This window comes from Plectropomus leopardus, chromosome 7 (assembly GCF_026936395.1).
Source record: "Plectropomus leopardus strain MGB_pleo_1.0 chromosome 7, ASM2693639v1, whole genome shotgun sequence".
NCBI classification, from domain to species: Eukaryota; Metazoa; Chordata; class Actinopteri; order Perciformes; family Serranidae; genus Plectropomus; species Plectropomus leopardus.
The window spans coordinates 7,999,747-8,019,342 of record NC_142182.1 but is presented as its reverse complement, the minus strand read 5'-3'; the positions used below and the strand labels follow the sequence as shown (position 1 = coordinate 8,019,342).

At 40.3% G+C, this 19,596-nt stretch overlaps 1 protein-coding gene across 2 annotated transcripts in view; it reads right to left on the bottom strand.

The window, feature by feature from the left end:
- spon1b (spondin 1b) overlaps positions 1 to 19,596 on the bottom strand; it is a 92,139-nt gene that overhangs the window by 50,648 nt on the left and 21,895 nt on the right. For both annotated transcript variants that reach the window (XM_042495899.2, XM_042495900.2), the window contains exons 4-6: positions 8,906 to 8,979; positions 7,816 to 7,938; positions 6,369 to 6,517 (exon numbers count right to left, since the gene is read on the bottom strand). In XM_042495899.2, the coding sequence (XP_042351833.2) occupies positions 6,369 to 6,517; positions 7,816 to 7,938; positions 8,906 to 8,979 (346 nt within the window). The remainder of the gene's footprint in view (positions 1 to 6,368; positions 6,518 to 7,815; positions 7,939 to 8,905; positions 8,980 to 19,596) is intronic.

The following is a 19,596-nucleotide window of genomic DNA, read 5'->3' as shown; positions in this document are numbered from 1 at the left end:
AGTGCTAAAAGCTGAGCCAGTTGTTAAACCTCCACACAAAAGATCCCAGGTAAAATGGCTTTTCATAACAGCTGTAGCCATGACAGGCAGTACCCCGAGACCCTGCTGAGCGACGCATGTGGCAAGAAGAGGAACCAAATTTACAAATCCTTTTGGAGGTGACTAACAGTGCACCGAGGAGCGAGCCAGCTGCGGTAGACCTTGAGATTTTGGATGCAGAAATAATTATGCAGGCAGAGAATTGCATTAACTTCATTAAAATGGAACTGACTGGGCCTGTGATCACACTTCACCCCTTTAAAGTTAATAGAGATGTCGCGCTGGTCAGGAGCTCTTGACATTTCCCCGTCTGTGTGATCACACCTGGCTGAGAGCATGTGGCATTTCAGAGGGACTAATAATAATTTAGCTACACACATTTTTTGTCCCATTTCAGTGTGCTGTGGCATCTTAAGAGTCGTGGATTTACTCCTTGGTCAGAATCTCTTCAAATGTTCCAACCTGCACTCGTACGCTCCACTGCACATGGCATTTCCAAACAACCAGAAATTTGATGTGCTGTATAATTTTGATTCTTGAGCAAGAGAGTGGCGACATTAAAAATATACTTTTAGTTCCTCTGGGCAAAAGGACGCAACTCTCTTCTTAACCAACTGACACACTCAAAATGAACTCAGGCAAACGTTTTTTTGGCTTGATAAAGGCTAGACGTGTTGTGTGTAGATATTCCAAAATCTGAAATCACACAAGCTGGAACACGCTGTATGACAACAATACATCATGAGCTTTTCTATAAACATATCAGTTAAGAGTTATTTGCGATGAATCGTTTCTGAGGAAGGATCGTGAATGGCTTGCAACACACTCACTGGGCCTCGTGCAAGAACTTGCGCAAACAGATTTGTTATTAAGTTGCAAGAACAACAGATTTCAGAAAAGTTGTTGGCTTCACCACTTTCTTGTGTTTATTGTTAAATTCACAGTGCGCCAGGCCTAGCTTTTATAGCTTTTGTGGCTCCATCGGGAGCTGTTCAAAAACTGCCTCATTTTATGTCTTGGATGTCATTTGGGCTAACATTGAGCACTGTCGGTTGGGTATGACGACTACAAGTTTGAAAAAACGAAAAAAAAAAATCTGGAGTGTGAAGTTTCACAAACATAGTGCTTCCAGACCTCTGTTTCACACTCCTTATCTCTGCTTGAGGCTAGCAGCTTAGGTTACAATCGCCACTAATAGCATCATTGATTCACACCAGAATCTTTCACCAAAATGTTGGCAGCTGACTTGCATTGTGGGTAATGTAGATGCCAGGTTTCAATCAAGTCTCAAAGAACAGTGCTAGGCCTGAAAGGCCATTAAAAATAATGGTCAAACCATGGAAATACAACTTCCAGGTCAGTCACACAATGCATTGGGCCCAAGAAGACTTTTCCTCATAGACTTTGTGAAAAAGATGTCTGTAAATCAGTGGATACATTTTATGAGCACAGCAACTGCTGTGAAATGACTCGTTTCACTATTGGGATTTGATCCATTTCATCCAGTGACATTTGGAAAGTCTGGAAGAACCACAAGATTAAATCATATTATCCCAATTCAAGTAAGCGGAGAGCCATTTGCATTGTCATGTTTTTGCATCGACCACCGAAGTTCTCATACACGCCTGGCACACAGGAGTCGTCTTAGTTTGTTCTGATCTACAACCTCATTCCTCAAAGCCACTCGATCCTACACACTAGACCTTTAAGATTTTTAACTACTCGGATGTTTTTGTCACAGAAACTGGCTCACAATTTGAGGCCATCAGTTCTGCTACTAATTAATTATAAGCAATGTGTACCTGTACAGATCAATCAAAATTAAGTTGAAACTAACACTTTTCAGTGTAGTCTTCACCACTGCAGCTCGTCTGGTCTATAAAGAAGGTGCACCTTATTCTGACAGCTTCAGTGAACTGACAAAAGCAACTTAGGATTTCTTGGCACGTTTAAACCTGTTGCTGAATGCTCCTTAGTCAGTAGTTCCAGCATTTAGAGAGATTTACAAAGAAGTCGGAGCTGTGGCTCTCAGCTGGTGTGCAGCAACGTGCAGTGCGTGCTGCAGTATGAACTGATATGTGCCTGAAGCCTTTCAAAATGAGCTTATCATACATATTTTCGACAAGCTCATGCATGTTGGGCCCTGTCCAGCAGGCCTCTATGCTCACATGCAGGGAGAATTTGATGGACGACATGATGGCCAAGTTAAACAAACAAGCAGGAGACGTTAGATTTTGGTCATGATTATGCAAAGTGATGCATGCGGCACCAATTCGACAAACACCTCAACTTTGACTGCAGTTTTCTCTGTGTTTACACTGGTATGATGGAGCAGGCAGTTGTGTCAATACAATATTTGCTTACAGAAAATACCCGTGAGTACTTCAGTGGTTATTAAATGCTGCCTCAAGACTATGTGAACAATATGACGTCCTGTTCTGCGGCTCTGACAAGTTTGAAGAAGCCCCTCTCTGACAGAGATGTTCTGGCTTGTACTCACATCATTGAGAGCTCTCAGGCCTCGTCTTCTCTGCCTGTCTGTCTGCGTCTCTGTCTGCCTGTCTTGTGCCAGGCTTAGGCCTGTGTTAGTTAGGGGAGCCCAGGTCGGCGCTGGGCTGGAGAGGTTGGTCTTAAGGCTTTGTCCACACATCACCACAGCTGATTGCTCCTCTGGATGGTTGGGATTCTCAGCTAAGACAGGGATTACTGACCCATGTCGGCTTCCCACCTTTACAGCAACCACTTCGATGTTCACCCTGTCTGAACTTAGACACCCTGGAGAATTGAAAAGCTGTGAATGTGTATGTGTGTGCTACAGTTTGCTTGTGTCTAAAACCTTGAAAAGATAACTTCAATATCTCTTTCAGCAACCATAGAAAACTGTTTTATCTGCAAGGTAAAGTGTGTGCACGAGGACACACAAAAACTCTGGCTTGAACTTGAAGGATTCTGTAATGCTGACGAAAACACATCAAGTTTGCTTCCATTTAAGGGACAAAATTCTTTGAGTTATCACCTTAGACGCAGGCTGCTGATGTTTTGAAGAAAATTTAACTCCCACAGGCCATCTGGCACAATGTCGCTTAGTTTTGCACTGGTGATTTATCACACAGTTACACCTCAACTAGAATATTTTCAGAAATTCAATGCTCTCATGGGACTTAACAATCAGAAGTTAGAGCACATTAATTCAATACTTATTCACTTATGCTCATTCTTATACTTAAAGCTCATACATAGCCCGCTGAAGAACAGCACATTGATGATACATTTGGATTTTGTATGGATTAATCAAACTAAATATGATGTGTTACTTTAGATGCATTTCCATTCACTTCTTTTAATACACGTTCTAAATTATAAAATAATAATTTAAAAAAAGACATGAGTGGAAACACCAAAAAATAAGGGGCAGCAGAAAGGTTGGTATATCTATAAAAGATATGCAATTAAGTGCAAACCAAACAGATTCAGCCAAAAAATGATGGCATAGGTAATTGCAACCTCTCTATTTCATTGCTGAATGGCTTTTAACACACTTGTATGTTACCAGAACTTGTTCAAGAGCACAGAGCTGCAATGGAGGTTGCTGGTTGCTCAGAACTCTCTATTTCCATTTTCCACTGCGCTCTATGTTATTATAGATCCAATGTTTTCCTTAAGGAGAATTAGTGAGACTTTAGTAATTTCAATTACTGGCCTCTAGTGCAGAAATTATTAGTTGTTTCATCACATAGTTAAGTGATGAACAATTTAGAATAATGATAAATCATTTATGTCAGAAAATTGAAAAAGCCAATTATTCACCTGTTCCTGCTTCTCAATTGTGATAATATGCTGACGATGTTCTTTTTTTATATCATTTAAAATTCAGTTTTCTATTGTAGGTCAGATATAGTGAGAAATTGAGATTGACATTTTATAACATCTATGAGCTATATCAGGAGTAGGCAACCTTTTTGGCATGAAGTACCATTTTAAAATGTCTGCTAAGCAGTGTGTCAGCGTTAAGGTTAACATTATTATGACACAACATCAAAATTTAAATAAACTGGTCTGCAACTTTATTCCATCCATATAGGCGACATTAAAAGCATTATCTAAAAAAATGCATAGGAGGACACCATACACTGCAATCTTTACGGAAACATCCAGTTAAAATCACAACCCTACAGACCTTACACAAATCTTGTTCGTCAGCATTTTATTCCTATTTTTTATTTATTTGTATTTTTTTTTTTTACTTGTCTTTTATTCTTGGTCCATATTGCTTCACAGATGGAATATATTATACCAGCTCACTATTTTGCCAGTTATAGTTTTAAGTAAAGGCACATTTCTCATGTTAAAACAAGAGGCACATTGTGTGATCTATATTTTGCCATATGAATGGCACATTGCACAAGACAGAAAACCTTTTTGATTCATGGATAAAAAAGGAAAAACGTTTAAAGACTCCCCATTACAAAGTCCAATAACTCAATAGCTGACATTCCAGCGTACAGTGTACAATCGAGCTGTTTCATTATATAGCTCAATAGCTGACATTCCAGTCTACAGTACACAATCAAGCCATCTCATCCCGCTATGAAACAGGCTGAAGTTTCCATTGTGTCAGGGTAGTTATTAGCCCCAGAGACAGACACAGCCAGCCAAGAGAGGAGTTAGGGCTGTCCGTCAGCCTCTAATGTCTCCACACAACAGCCCAAACCTAAACTGACAGGCACACACCACACTGACAGCCCACTAACAACACACTATTGTTCCCTCGCAAATGGCCAGGACACACCTTTCAGAACCAACAGAGAGAGAGAGAGGGTGGCAGAGAGAGGACGCACAGAGACAGCTAGATAGTATGGGTCTTCGGCAGCAACATACATGTAACACATAAATGCTAATGTCTTTGTATGAGAATTTGAAATACCTGACATTTTAAGCATTGATGTAAAATTCCCGTGAATCCGATACCATAAATCAGTCCTGCTCAGTGGTATGCAACACTACCTCCACTGGCCTATAACAAAGAGACATTAAAGAGTAATTGAACACTAATTCCATTCATTATGTGTACAGCTATAGTTCAGTAGGGTCACTCATTAATCACAGGATTGGCAATTACATCCCCACAATCTCCTGTCTATTAGAGTACCGTGGGGTTAAAACTGAGAGGGAATGGCTGAAATGCATGCTATGAATAGGATTTTATTGTCTCACAGTACACAATACCCAGTCCTACAAGGATGTGAATAGACATACCGACCCATTCTCATTCCGAAATGTCTTCACAGCCATCCAACAAACATCAAAATTTCAGGCAGGAGTCTGGTATTTGCTTCCTGTATGAATGTTTTTCTTTACACCTAACCATGTGTCTTTTTTTCCTAAACCTAACCATTGTTGCCAGCAATTGTGTTTGTTGACATCCTGGCATTGGTTGCCATGTGCTTTTGTTGTCTAAATATAACTATGTGCAGCATAATCCCACCATGTGCTTGTGTTGACATCACAGCAGGAGCATCCCGAAATGTCAACAGCAGACGCAGAAGGACACCTAGAACATAACATGTAGTCACGGAAGTCCACTGCAAAGTGGCAATATGATGATTTGAAATGAGAAATTGTTGTACATACACACAAGCACACCCACGTACATCTTTCAACTGTGTCCTCTCATGCACACTTCCCTGTCAGTGCTATGTTTCAATTTTTCGACACACACAAACTAACATACATAAAGAACCAAGACAGCAGCAGAAGGCATCCACTGGATAGCACCCTGCCTCTCGGGGTGCTATCCAGTGGATGCCTTCCAAAAATATCTAATCCCCTAAAGGCACACTTCCCTCAAAAGAAGACTGCTGATGTTTTCTTAAGTAATCTGATTTCAAGCAGAATTCCACACCACACACTGTCAATGTGCATCTGGTTTAATAAGGAGGATAATGAGAGGGTGAGAGTATGAAGACGCCCTGTGTCTCTATGTAAACGCTCAGCCTGATGTGGAAATGAGAATTTCATGATATTGCACATTCATCAACTGCCATTTTGACACTGTGTGTGTGTGTGTGTGTGTGTGTGTGTGTCATTTTGGATTCTTATTGCCTCAGCCTGTCATTAACCTCTCAGTATGTTGTAATAGCCCCTAAGAAATGGCAGGGGGGGCCGAGCACATATAATGATGATGATACACTCTATATTCACAGATGAAGGTTGGAGGCTGAATTTCTTTCCTTTTGTTATGCATTCATTTTTTTCGCCGCTTGCACTTAGTTTTAGTCCAACATGAGGGTCAGAAAACATTTATAAAGACATGGTACATGATACCCTACCTTCTGTCGAATCTCTTCTTCCATCTTTATCGGTGAGCCGAACTCAGCGACCTGACGGACGCCCTCACTGGCATAGCCTCCATACTCCCATAGCACGTAGCTTCTGGAGTGAGAAGCACCAATAAGAGCCGACCAGTGGTTTGCTCTCCCTGGAAGAGATTTTTTTGTTTGAGTTTAGTCAAGAAGGGAGAGACAACTTGCTGAGTAGCTAGCTGGGTGCCTGACATGCCTTAACAATGTTTTAAAATAGTGAGGATAAACTGAACTTTTTCAGACAATCAGTCAGCATTTTTCTTTTGCTAGGAGCAGTTAAGTTGTGGTTTTGCATTTGCGAGTCTAATGCTGGGCTCCATGTACCCGGCCACTTCTCATTCCAAAGTCATCAAATAGAACCACTTTTGCAGTGCTTTCAGCATAAGATCCAGATGACAAAATCCATCTTTTGTGTCCACACGATATGCCATCAGCTGAGAATGTGACAGAACTGTCTGCAGTGTTATTGTATGTCGCTGAACCTGCTGCAGCAGCATGATACGTGAATGTCGGCATTAGTTTAGAGCATTGCTGGCTGAAGCTGGTCACATACGCATGATACGCCGCAAAACAGCGTAAAGTTGAAATGCTGCTGGTAACAGCATAATATAAGGAGTACAAGTTATTTTGTGTTAATTTAAGCACAGATTTGTATGTATGCACATTTGTGAATGAGGCCCATTGTCTTTGTTCACATGTGTGACGTTTGCTACATCACACATACAAAAGCAGTTACACGGTGCTAGACAGAACAAAAATAGATGCATATTTTTACATCAGTTTTTGTTCTGTCTAGCGCCATGTAACTGCTTTTGGATGTGCGCGCTGCTAGATGTTTTTCTACCTTTCCCTCATTTACCATCTACACGCCTGCCCTGCATCAGCCTCGTTAGTCCTTCCCTGCTCCTCAGTTTCTCCCAGCCATTCAGCATTCAACCTGCATGCTCTTCTGCTTCATCACCTTATTCCCCTCACCTGAGATTCTTCGCCCTTTATCTCCAGCTGCACTTCATCCCCTCGTCAGCCATTTGTGTACAAGTCCTGGTTTTTAGTTCAGTCTTTGTTGGATCCTTGATTTGTTTGTGTGATGTTCAGTTTCTGTCTCCTTGGAATAAAAACTGATCTTTTGAGCTCTGTTTGGCTGCCGTCTCCTGCATTTGGGTCTACCTGCTCCGCATCTCATGACACTTTTGCCTCTCAGATTTAAAACTGAATTGAAACTATACGCTAAAGTCCAGTTCACTCATCAAAGAGTTGGTCTGAATCAAACTAATGCCCCCCCTCTGACCAGCCAGACAGCCAAACATCATTCAGGATAGCGTGGCGGCCAATCAGATGTCAGGTGTGGACACCTGGACCCACCCCTGTTATATCAGCCATCATGCATGAGTGCATGCCCATGGTTTGAACTCACTTGGGTAGTCTTTGGGATGCACTTTCTCTGACCAGTTGCCGTAGAAGGTGAGCCTGTACTTGGCTGTTCCGCAGGCGCAGCACTCGATAGCAGGAGTTTCTGTGGCTTCACCGAACACACGCTCTGCAGGGTGACAGGACGTGGACATGTCAACACACTCATACAGTATGTTAAGATTTAAGGGTAGAAAAGATGCACATGCCAAATAAAAGCAGTTCAAAAGCTAACTAAGAAACTGCTGTTGAAAAGCTTTGACACAGATGCACACCTGCATAAATTACCAGATAACTGTTGACGATTTAGACCCAGTGAGAATGTCACAAAATTACATCCCTGGAAAAAACTGGTATTTAAATGACACATTAGCCTTGACGCAGACTCATAAATATTCAAATATTGGCCTGGACTAGTGTTTTGCAAAGATAGGTCAAGGGGAGTACTTGAATATTTATGAGTCACCAAATTATTCGGAAGAAAATCCTCACTTGACATCTAAGTTATAGCAAGATGAGTCAAACATCGGAGGCGCCTAACTTATGTCAGCAAATTGAAACAGGGCAGCTTGATTGGCTTGCATAATAGCCTGGAAAATTAGATTTTGGTGAGAAGAGGAAGATTTTATGAAGGTAAAATTCCCCTGAGATGAAGTTTGAAAAAAACCATTAGTCTCTGGCTCTGGTTTTTATTGTACAATAAACGTGTGCATCGGAGCTAAAAGAGTCCTGTCTTCTCGCTGTCACACAACTATTTACTTGGGGAGCGGACAGCTTTCCAAATCTGGTGTGGCACTTTTTCTTTGCTTTGAAATCACAGGTAACATAAAAGCTTTGGCGCTGCTCTGTGGCAAAATACAAAGGATTATTTAAATTCCACACAGACTCCCAGGAGATCCATGGTGCGTTGTCTTCACAGATTTCCCTGCTGCCTCTGTTGGCCGCATATTTTTTAAACATGGTATGAAAGAGCTGTTTCAAAAAGAGGGGGGGAAAATGACAGAAAAAGGGGATAATGGCACCATGATGGGCGGTCAAGGATGAAAAGATAAGCAGCCAACGAGGGAGAGATAGAGATGATGGGCAGCTGTCATTACCTCTCTCACAAAGTCGAATCGTAAGAGAACCTTCATCCTGGAAATAAATGATTCTCTTCTGGACAATACTGGCCCTGGAGAGACACAGAGAGAAAAATCGAGTAATTATGAGAGAGAAAAGTGAGCGAAAGTTGGACAGTAAGACGGCTGCAAAAAACTGCATTAGACGGATAATACTGTGGTTTTTTTCCCTCAATATCTGATCCATGTAATCCTCAGTGAGAGGGGAAGGTAATGGGTTCCCTGATGTTTCACAGTGGACACAGAGTGCACATCCTTTCTCAAAAACAGTGCTGTGTTCTCAGGACCTCATGACACAATCACAGCGCTGCAATAAGAAATGTAACAGAGCAATCATGCCCACGGACATGAAGAAGAGAGAGCTGGAATTACACTCGGAAGCAGGAATATAGATCTTTACCTAGACTGCGGACAGAGCCGAATTCTAACTTATGAGCTCATATTTGCTGGAAATGAAACTGTCCCAATGAAAATAGGTTGTTTTACCAAAAGCAGTTACACGCCTCTTCAGTAAAAATGAAATGTGTGCCTCATATTGCGCAGATAGAGCTGTAAAACTTTGTGTGATGCCGTTCCTATGGAAATTTGGAGGAGACAAAGAAGGTATAAAAACTGATGAAGGAAGAAAACGTTGGCCTCGCAAGACTTTTGCAGTTGTTTTACATTCAGTTGCAATAGAGTTGCATACGCTCACAGCACTTTTACACTCGCTTTGAATAGCTGTGTCAGTCTGCACCTGCAGTTTTCTCAGGTAAAAAAAAAAAACATAAATTGATGAAAATGGTGTGACATTTTAGCTGTTTGTATATATTTTCAAAAATCCAAAATAACACAGAAACTGAGCAATTTATCACTACTGCCTGACAGAAATCTGTTTTTTTTTCTCTACATCAGGTTCTTCAACTTTTTTAACTTGGGAGACAAAATTGAAAATAAGTACACCGCAGGGACCCAAGCTCATGTATGCATAATTTTTGCATTATCCTAAAAATATTCATTAAAATAATGACATTTATTTAACACTAAATCATATCTGAAGTTGAAAACCATGTTTTACATTTGTTGAATTCACATTAGGGACTGGGGTTGCTTCTGAATAAAAAAGGCACCTATAACAACTTTTCTACCATCTTTCAAATGTTCTGCCTCAGTTTAGCCTACACCTCTCTCTTGTAAGGTGGTGCCTTGTGTGCCATTTATTGCTTTAAACTCTTGTCTCATAGCCTACATATGCAGAATCTGATTAAAGAGATTTACAACACAAAATTGTCACAGTATTGACATTGGGGTATTTATTCAAAAAGAAAAAAAGAGATATAAAATTTTTTTCTTTTCGCCCAGCCCTAGCCACAACCCAGCTGTTTACTACACAATAGATAGTTGTGTTTTGAAATATATAATAATTATACTACTATTTCTTTGTTAGCAGGTCTTTGTGTTGCAACAGCAAAGTCTCCATAGTGTCTCTTAGAGACATAAAAGTTGGATATAAAAGTGAGCTCAACAACAGAGACAGAGGAGGGACTAGCGACATTAAGTAGGAGTTATCGGTTATATTGCTCCTATAAATCTTACACAGACCGAATGCTGCAATATACCCTGCAACATGGGTTGACTGCTTGGGCATGAAATTGAAAAACAAAAGTGAAATACACATATTGAGCTGTCCTGGACAGCTTTTTTTAAGTCAATTATGTAAGTTTTAATGAAGCAAATGGTTAATTGGTTCATTTATCAAAAAAAAATCACTTAATCCTACAATCAATCTAGTGATTTGGAAATAATATTCAAGCCTTTCCAGTGTGAGCTCTCAGATACACACCTACAGTATACTGTTGCACCTGCTGCCTGTTTTTATTTTAGATATCTGTTCAATTTGTGTATCAGTCCAATCAGCTCTGTTTTGAAAATGTGACAATTTAAGGCCACCGCACCTCAGGGAGGACAGACAGAAATAGAAATGTGTGTAGGAGGAAACAAGTTTTAACGCTGCTGCATGCTCTAGTCCCAAAGGGGTTATAGATTACTAACGTGTCTTAATATATCTCGCAATAAAGTTAGAGTTGTGAAAAAGTGTCGACCTCACATCTACCTTGAAATCGTGCAACTACTGCTGAGTTCCTAACTCACATTATTTCCACTTCTGTTATCATTTTTAATTAACTACACTCAAAGCCATAACAAAGCCTGTGTCAGAGCTCTAAATCTATCCACGGGTGTTTTAACTTCTACTAAATATTTCTAACAAGTCCTGAATAACCCTGAATTTCCATTTTTCATTAAGAAATTGGGATTCAGCACCAGGCTTCTCTCTTTATATCTCGACCCTCACGCTGGATAGGAAGCTTTTCTCTGGAGATGTCCCCTCTCTGCAGCTGTTCTGTCATGTAGCACATCCACAGAGCTGCTATGGCAACATGCCTCTGACACCTGCTGATATGTTGTAAATGTTTTTTTAGCAAAATGTAAAGCAGACAACCTATAAGATAGCATTTTACTCTGCATAAAAAAACAACCAACCATGCAACTTTTGCCTACAGCAGAAGAGAAAATTGGCCTTGGTGACAGGCCCATCTTGCAACACTTTATACAAAAAATATTAATGCTTCCATATCTACTTATCTCTGTTTCTGACTTTCCATACTGCTGTTGACAAATGCGTTTTTTACCCCCTGTACTCCCCCGCATGTTTAGGTTTCTTATTAAAGGCAATTCCATTAGCATCTCCTTCCTCATGCATTATATATATTCCACATCTCAGCGACATCTCTGCTGACTTCTCTGTGTACCCTGGAGGCTTGGACGGCGCTCCCTGCTGAATCTCCAGCATGCTGTTTGGATTCATGCGAAGAGCTCTCCAGAGAGAAGCACCGACACATGCAGCTGTGTGACAGTTCATACAATAACACTTTCAATCTATGACAAGTGCTCCTGACTGCAATAATAAACAACACAGACTTAAGAAGGGGAAACCCACTTCAAGTTACTTTACAAAAACAAACAGGCTTATCCTGTTTTCTTGCATTGTGTATAATCATTTGTAAATATTTAACAATGTCCATGTGGAGATGATAAAACAAAACCATAACACAGATTGATATTTGATAGGTAAAGATGAGGAAAAAATTGAGAAATTGAGTGCATAAAGTCTATTTAACATGAGCTTTAGGATTTGATGGGTAAATGCCAAAATGAGTAAGTTATAAGAAGGATATATTCAGCATGTCTTATCGAGTATGGTTGATATTTGATAAATATGTCCAAATTAATTACAATTTGTAATGATATGGTACTCCATTGCACTCTGCACATATTTAACTCTTCTTAAACTTTGACATTAAAAACATGATCGCCATTATAAAATATTTAAATAGTATTGCCATTCAATTAACACAGTGCCATCTTCAGAGAGCAGCTAAAACATGCCGTCCTAACGCTCACATTGCAGCAAAACCTGCCAGCATCCACTGTCTGATTATCTGCTGCCTTAAACTTGTTGAGCAGCCTGTTCATTAGTTCAGAAGGAACATTTTGACTTTACAGCAGTGGAGAACCTCAGAGAGCCTAAAATCAATCAAAAGCAAATTTTGGGTAAAGTATTTCCTCTGATCTTATATTAATTATACTGAAAATTATTGACCAAAACGGTCCAAATGAACTTTTCCATCACTCCTGCAAATTGGGTAAGACGTGCAACGGGGCTCTATAATTAGTGATCCCATTTTAATTTTGACTGCCTTGCTATAACAACAAACAAAGCCTTTCTGAATCAATATTAAAACTAGTCAATCACCTCTCACCTCTAAAGGTAAATTAGATACAATAGCACAAACTGCAGTTAAGACTCATTTCGGCTTTTTGACTCAAACTCATGAATATACAAGAAGTAAAGGCACAAAGGTTGTCCACTTAACTATCAGATGCCTTTAAAATAGCAAGCATAATGCAAGTTTGGAAAGAAAGAGCAATCTGTACTGCAGGAGGTTTTGTTTTTAATCAACACTTTCCATGGCAGACACAGACGGATGCAGAGACGGACACAGAGATGGTCTTGATTGTCCATGTGATCGATATTGAAGCTAATCTTCTCCATCGTTTCTGCAAAGTTTACTGCTGCTTACAAAGTTTACTGCTGCTTACATTTTAAAAACTCAACCTGGCGAGTTGATTTCCCGATTCCCGATCTCGGCCACATCCCATCAACGTCCAAAGCCAATCACGAATACCATCACCAACACTTGCAAAATAGACATAAGAGCCTAAACTTATCGCAGAGGTAGCACAAATTTAGCTAAGCTGAAGCAAAGGTGACTGGAAATGCCCATCCAGACATCAAAACCAAACACACTCATCTTAGTTTATCGTAGCTTGTAAGCATGCTATGGCCAATTACAAATATACAAGAAGTATGACAATAAAGACAAGGTCTTAAGTTTTTCAGGTATCTGGTCATAAAGTAATGTTTAGGACCAAATTAAAATGTTGAACTGATGATGGTGCTAGATAAAAAAAAGGTATTGCAATCATTACAGAGTTCTTATAATTAATCCTGGGGGCAAAATTAATGTGTAATAATGATGCTAGATGAAAAGTCAGGAAAAAAAGTCATTAGGATTTATCCTCCAAGGACCATTAATGTCTGCAGTAACGGCTTTGGCATCAGGTCAGTGGTTGGCGAGGTAACAAAGTGTCAAACTAACAGACTTTCTGCCCCACTGCCAGCAAAAACAATAAGCAATGCAGAGTGAGTCAGTTCATTTCTGCTTAAATTCATCTCTGTATTTATTATTCATTGGACTTTGCAGTCAACATTAAGGAGCAGCAAATACCCAGGCAGCAGCGGTTTCTGACAGCTGAGCATACTTGAAATAATCCAGTCCTGTGATCAATAAAAAAGGCTCGTCTGTCTGTGACTGCGTCGAGACAGAAGAGTTTAGATCCCGCTGTCAAGCAGCTTCCCAGAGTCTCAGAGTTTAACTTGTGTTGTCACTGAGTGAGCAGACGACTGGTGGCCTCTTCCTCCTCCCAGAGTCCTCCCAGTAACAACAGCAGAATACTGATGGGAAGATGGAGCAGAAGGTCGATGTGAGGTGAAAATGTGATGAACAGACAGCCGGAGGGCAGTGACGAAGCAAGAGGAGAAATGTAAGTGTAAACTTGATAACAAGATGAGAGGTGATCAACAGGACAGCAAATCTTAGATAGGAAAACAGTCTACCTCACCTTCCTTCTGCACACACAAACACACATACACACACTTTTCTCTCATCTCCCTCTCTGTCTGTCTCTTTTAGCTCCGGGTAAAAAAACGTTTCCAGACACTGAAAGACTTTTCAGGAGTTTCTGGAGATTAAAGAACAGATTTGGGCTGAGCTCATCAGAACTACCAGAAGGACCTTGGTGACCTGGGGTGGAAATCATGCAAACACATAATCTCTCTCACACTCACACACACACAATCGCAGATGTACATACACACCCCATCACACCCCAAGGAGCTAGCGTATACATGTCAAAGAGAAAAAGTCAAAACAAGGCGGAAATACAAAAACCCTTCAGCTGAGAATCCCCCTCCTAGCATGCAGCAGTTGAAAGAGGTTGATGCTTTGAAGATGGAGAAAGGAGGGAAATCGTGTGGGTGACTCACCATTATTAAAGCAGTCTGCAGATTTGACAGCTTCCCCCATGAAAAGGAAGTGTAATCAACTTGTTTTTACTATATAGTCTCGAGATATAAACAAAACTTTCTGGTGCCGACTCTTTCATCTACGGAGGTTATCAAACCTGAGGTTGGAAGATTATTTCAGAGATCTACGTGTGAGTGTTTGTGAGTTTTCTTTTGAAACTGAAAATCTCTGTGTTGGGCAGAATCCCAAATCAGCATTTCCATCCAAGCAAATTCTTTTCTTTTGCTTCAAAAACAAAGCTGATTATCACTAAAAGAAGTAATCATTCTTAAAGTTGCACTAATCAGTTACTAACGAAAGAAAAGTGTCGGTCTTACTGACAAACCGAGAGAGAATTTTCAGTTTCTCTCAGCTCTAAGAGGCATCTTTTAGCACAACTTTACTGTTGCAATTAAGTCTTACTGTTCTCATCAAGCTCATTTACAGCTACTAAGCGGCTGTTTTCAACTGCTGTAAAAACTCCAATGCAATGATCAGATGCTACCACCCAGTACCAAAGGACACCAGTGAACAAAGCAGAGCATTTAGCTGCTAAAGAGACTAAAATTTGAATGAATATCTGACTTACAGTCATTGAGAAGAAACTCAACCTCAAAAACAGAACTTGAATGTCTGCTGAATTTGTTGAAAACTGCTAAAATGTTAGTCATAACAACTTTATAAGGTAATAATATGTTTTTAAAGCTGCTGCCACCAAGTGGCAAATCAAATGGTAAATGTAAATGTCAGACAGGATGTCCATTAACCACAAACATGAAATCTGTTACATTCATAAACTGGATAAAAATATTGAATGTAGTCAATGTGACATCCCCCACTGGTTTCTTCACTCAGATTTCAAAACCTAAAGTTCTGCATTTTCGCCATCTTGTATTTTTGCAGCTGACTCACAATCAGATTTCGCAAAAGGTCTACTACTAAAAGTGCCATGCTCTTAATTATGCGTAACTTTAAGCTTTAAGAACAGGTGAGCTCTATAAAAATTCACCTCCCTTGAGATGTCATGAACAAGACAAAAAAAAGGCAATAAAGGGTCAAGAATCTTGCCCAATGGTACTTCAGCATGTGGACTGGAGGAGTTGCAGAAACTGCCAATATTCTGATTAGAGGATAACCCGCTCTACGTCCTGAGCCACAGCCACCCCATAACTGTAAAAAACTAATAAAAATAGCTACAGAGACCAAAACCATTTCTTGTTGGCCATAAACATGTTTTAACATATCCCTGGGAACAGACTTGCTTTTAGAGCCATGTTGTTTGCTTAATTAATTCAGCCATGGAGGTTGCCACTTGGTAATGTGTACTTAAAAAAAAAATGTTTCTGCTTTTATTTTGGGTACAGTTCCCATTTGGAAAAAAAAACTGTTTTCAAAAAGCTCCAATGCTAACAACCCTCTTATTGAACACCCCCGTCATTTGTAGTGGTAAAAAGCAATGTTGGACAACATTCAGGTAACATTGGCAGGCTACTCATTTTTAGCCGAAGCTAATCAATGCTTTCACAGGTTGAACCAACAAATTATTGGTGCCAAATGTCCATTTTTTGGATCAAGTATGAAAAATAAAGTGCAGAATGTCACTCAGATACACCTGTTATTCTGTGTCTGACTCTTATCTAGTCAACATTTTGTATCAGCTCCATTCAATTTCACATTGAATTTGCAAACTGTGAACAATAATAAGGCTGTCAAAAAGTGGTTAGGTTCCTTCCTGATCATACAGCTAACTCTTAGCAGATCTAAATTGAATCTCTGAGTTAAAATTATTATAAATGTAGTTAACTGTGCATGTTGAAAGCCAAAACAGATTTCGTACTGGATTCATATTCAATAAAAAGCAAACCCTGATGGTGAAATCAACTTTATCCTGGGTTGAACTGACTTCAAACACACTTTACTGCATTTTACTCAGATATGACACATTATTGTTTGGAATAAGTTACATACATGATCAGTTTGTGGTTATTTGTAATGTTGCATCTATCAATTCCTGTTTGCCTGTTGAACCAAAATGAAAGTAGATCTTTAGAGCAGCGAGAATGGAAGAAAGCAGTATTAAAAATAAATACAGAGAAGCTATATATGTGGCAGGTTAAAAACATGGTCAACGCAAGTGTGGAACTCTTCAGTGCCTGTGGAGGCTTTGCAGTTGTTGGTTCCCTCGGCCCCGGGCTACATGCTGTTTGGAGGGAGACGGCTCCGCAGGATGAATGACAAAAGTTGGGGCGAAAGCTTGACCAACTGAGGAGGAGGAGGGCAGGCCTGACGGTACACTTCCTGCCTCAAGGAGAAAAGTTACACATTGCATCTAGTGCCAGTAACGGCTGAGACGAGCAGAGATAGCGCGTGATAGAGAGTGCTATTTCAATACTGCTGACATGCTCTGCTTGCCAAGAAACGGATGAGCGTGTTTTAACATCTGACTTCTTTCAGGTGTTCAGCTTGCACATCACTTAACTGTGGGTGAACTGAAAGAAACAAATAACTGTTGTCCCCAGAGCTTCACTTTATGTGATTATAAAAGAGATGCATCTCAAAATGGCTGCAACTAAAAGTTATTTCCATCATCAATAAATTTGCAGATTACGGTTTGTTTGTTCGAGAAAAAGAATAATGAAATATGCCCATCAAAATTCAAAGTCAAAAGTCAAAGTCCACATAATGAAATTGCTTGGTTTACTGGTCAACAGTTCAAAACCTACAGATATCCAGATTACTGTAATATAGGTGAAAAATGCCTGCAAATATTAAATTTTAAGATTCTGGAACGAGTTAATTTTTGGCATTTGTGCAACCACATTCTCAGCTCTTAACAATTAACTTGGTGAGGTCAAAGTAATCATAATAGAACAATGTTCAGAACTCAAATAAATCACTGTGTGTTTATATTAGTAGTCTGAGTATGGAAGTATGATCTTGAAGTATCCTGTTTATGTCTTTGAGCGTGTGAAAATCTAACACTCATCCCAAGTTGTCACATATTGCCGCTTTGCCGTGGACTTCTGCGTAGACCGTTCTATGTATCCTTCTCTGTCAGCTGCTGGTTTTCAAGGATGCTGCTACTGTGGTGTCAACAGATGCACAAGGTCGGGTGATGCTGGTTATGTTTAGACAACCCAAGCACATGGCAACCACATAATGTCAGCAAAAGCACATGCTGGCACAGACGGTCAGGAAGGAGGCATATGTTAAGGTGTAGAAAAAAACAAAAACATTGCATTCAGATGAGAAGCAAACACTAGACTCCCACATGAAAGTCCAGGTTTTTTTAGATCCATCCACTGCTTCTTCTGCCTGCTGTATAGGGATTGTGCTGCTTATATTATATCATTACCAGCAGTGTTTCAACTTGACTGTCAAAGGGCGTGTTGTGCAACGCAGACAGGTTCTGTCCGGCCATATTCTCAACTGTTGCCAACTGTTCGCGCATCACGCCAACAGAGCAGATATGCCATCTGGCCTCCTCCATCGTATAATAACACCACAAATGGTTCTGTCCGGTTGCGGTCACACCTGACGCCATCCAGCCGCATATCATGTGAACACGAAAGCTGGCGTTTGGCATCAGGATCTTACGCCAAAAGAACTGCAGAAACAGTGGTATTTGACGACTTTGGAATGACAACAAGCTTTGTCACCCCTTCTCCTAAAAAGTATAATTGTATTGATATTGAAATAGCAAATGTAGAAGTTGCCATCAAGTAAAGAAACAAAAAACAAACAAACAAAAGAAAACAATCCTGGAGGCCTTCTTCAAGATTGAAAGAATCAAGGATTTCTACAGCGAGGTAAAAGTGATGGAGAACTCCTAACTGTGAGGAGTTGTATCTGAGGATTTCTGGAATGAGCTGAGAGACGTGTTTGATGTCCTGAACTGGCAACATATAGTCTATAACAGACTGGAGAAGAGAAACAGACTGGGTGAGACAGAGATGGGAAGAAAGAGCTGTGGCGATACTGCGATGACTCCGCATGATGAAGGATGTAAATGAAAATGTGCAGCTTTGATGTGAAGTTTCTTTCCTTTAGTAAGACAGAGACATGATTCACAGGAGACATTTGCTAATGTTGCCCACTGGAAAGATGTTTTATAGTAGACCCACTGCAAAGCTTCTCCTTCCTGACTGACATGAATTTGCCTCTGAAGACTGCACCAGTAGCACCATGGGCAAAAAAAAAAACCCAAACGTCCCCAACAAAGCTTAAGTGAAAAGCAGGTTACAACAACTGAGAGAGGACAGTTAAGGAAGAAGACAGAGTGTGACAGAAAAGCGTACACGTTAGATGAGGTAATTCTAAATCTCCATCTCACCGCTGACAGACAAAAGTGACAGTAATACGAGGTGAATTTGCATAGCAGATGTTCCCCTATGCAGGGCTAGATTTATTGGACTAGCAAACACTGCGATGGCTACATGCCATCTGTCATACAGCAGCAGCAGATAAATTAAAAGTAACAGCTGTGAGTATACTGTGGAGGTAAGGGCAAGTTATAGCATCTCGCTCAGAGGAGGAAGAGATGCGTGTCAGGGAGGTTATTCCCTTCGGGAAGTCGGATGAGGAGATGGAAACGAGAGTGAGGGAGAAAAGCAGAAGTGTGGAGAAAGAGGGAGGGCAGCAGACACAGGGAGATGTTCTCTCCCAGTTATAGACTGTTTATCATTTTTGTCAGTGGCTAGCAGCTACATCTTCCCCTAACTTACTTTACCTGTGTGAGTCCATATATTCTTTTTACTTGCAGAGATTACACTTTACATCTCATCATGTATTCACTGTAACAGCTATTTGTTATCAGACAATAATTTCTAGAAGTATGAATTGGAGCCACTGTGAGCAAAAATCAATCCCCTTTTTCTTTCACTCCAGTCAGACTTGTGCATGCTTGTTCTCTTTGGCTTTCTTTCAAATGATTTTCTCTTAATCCAACAACAGCCTGCAGCCCTTGTAGGAACAACATTAAGAATTAATGCGTTCATCATGACA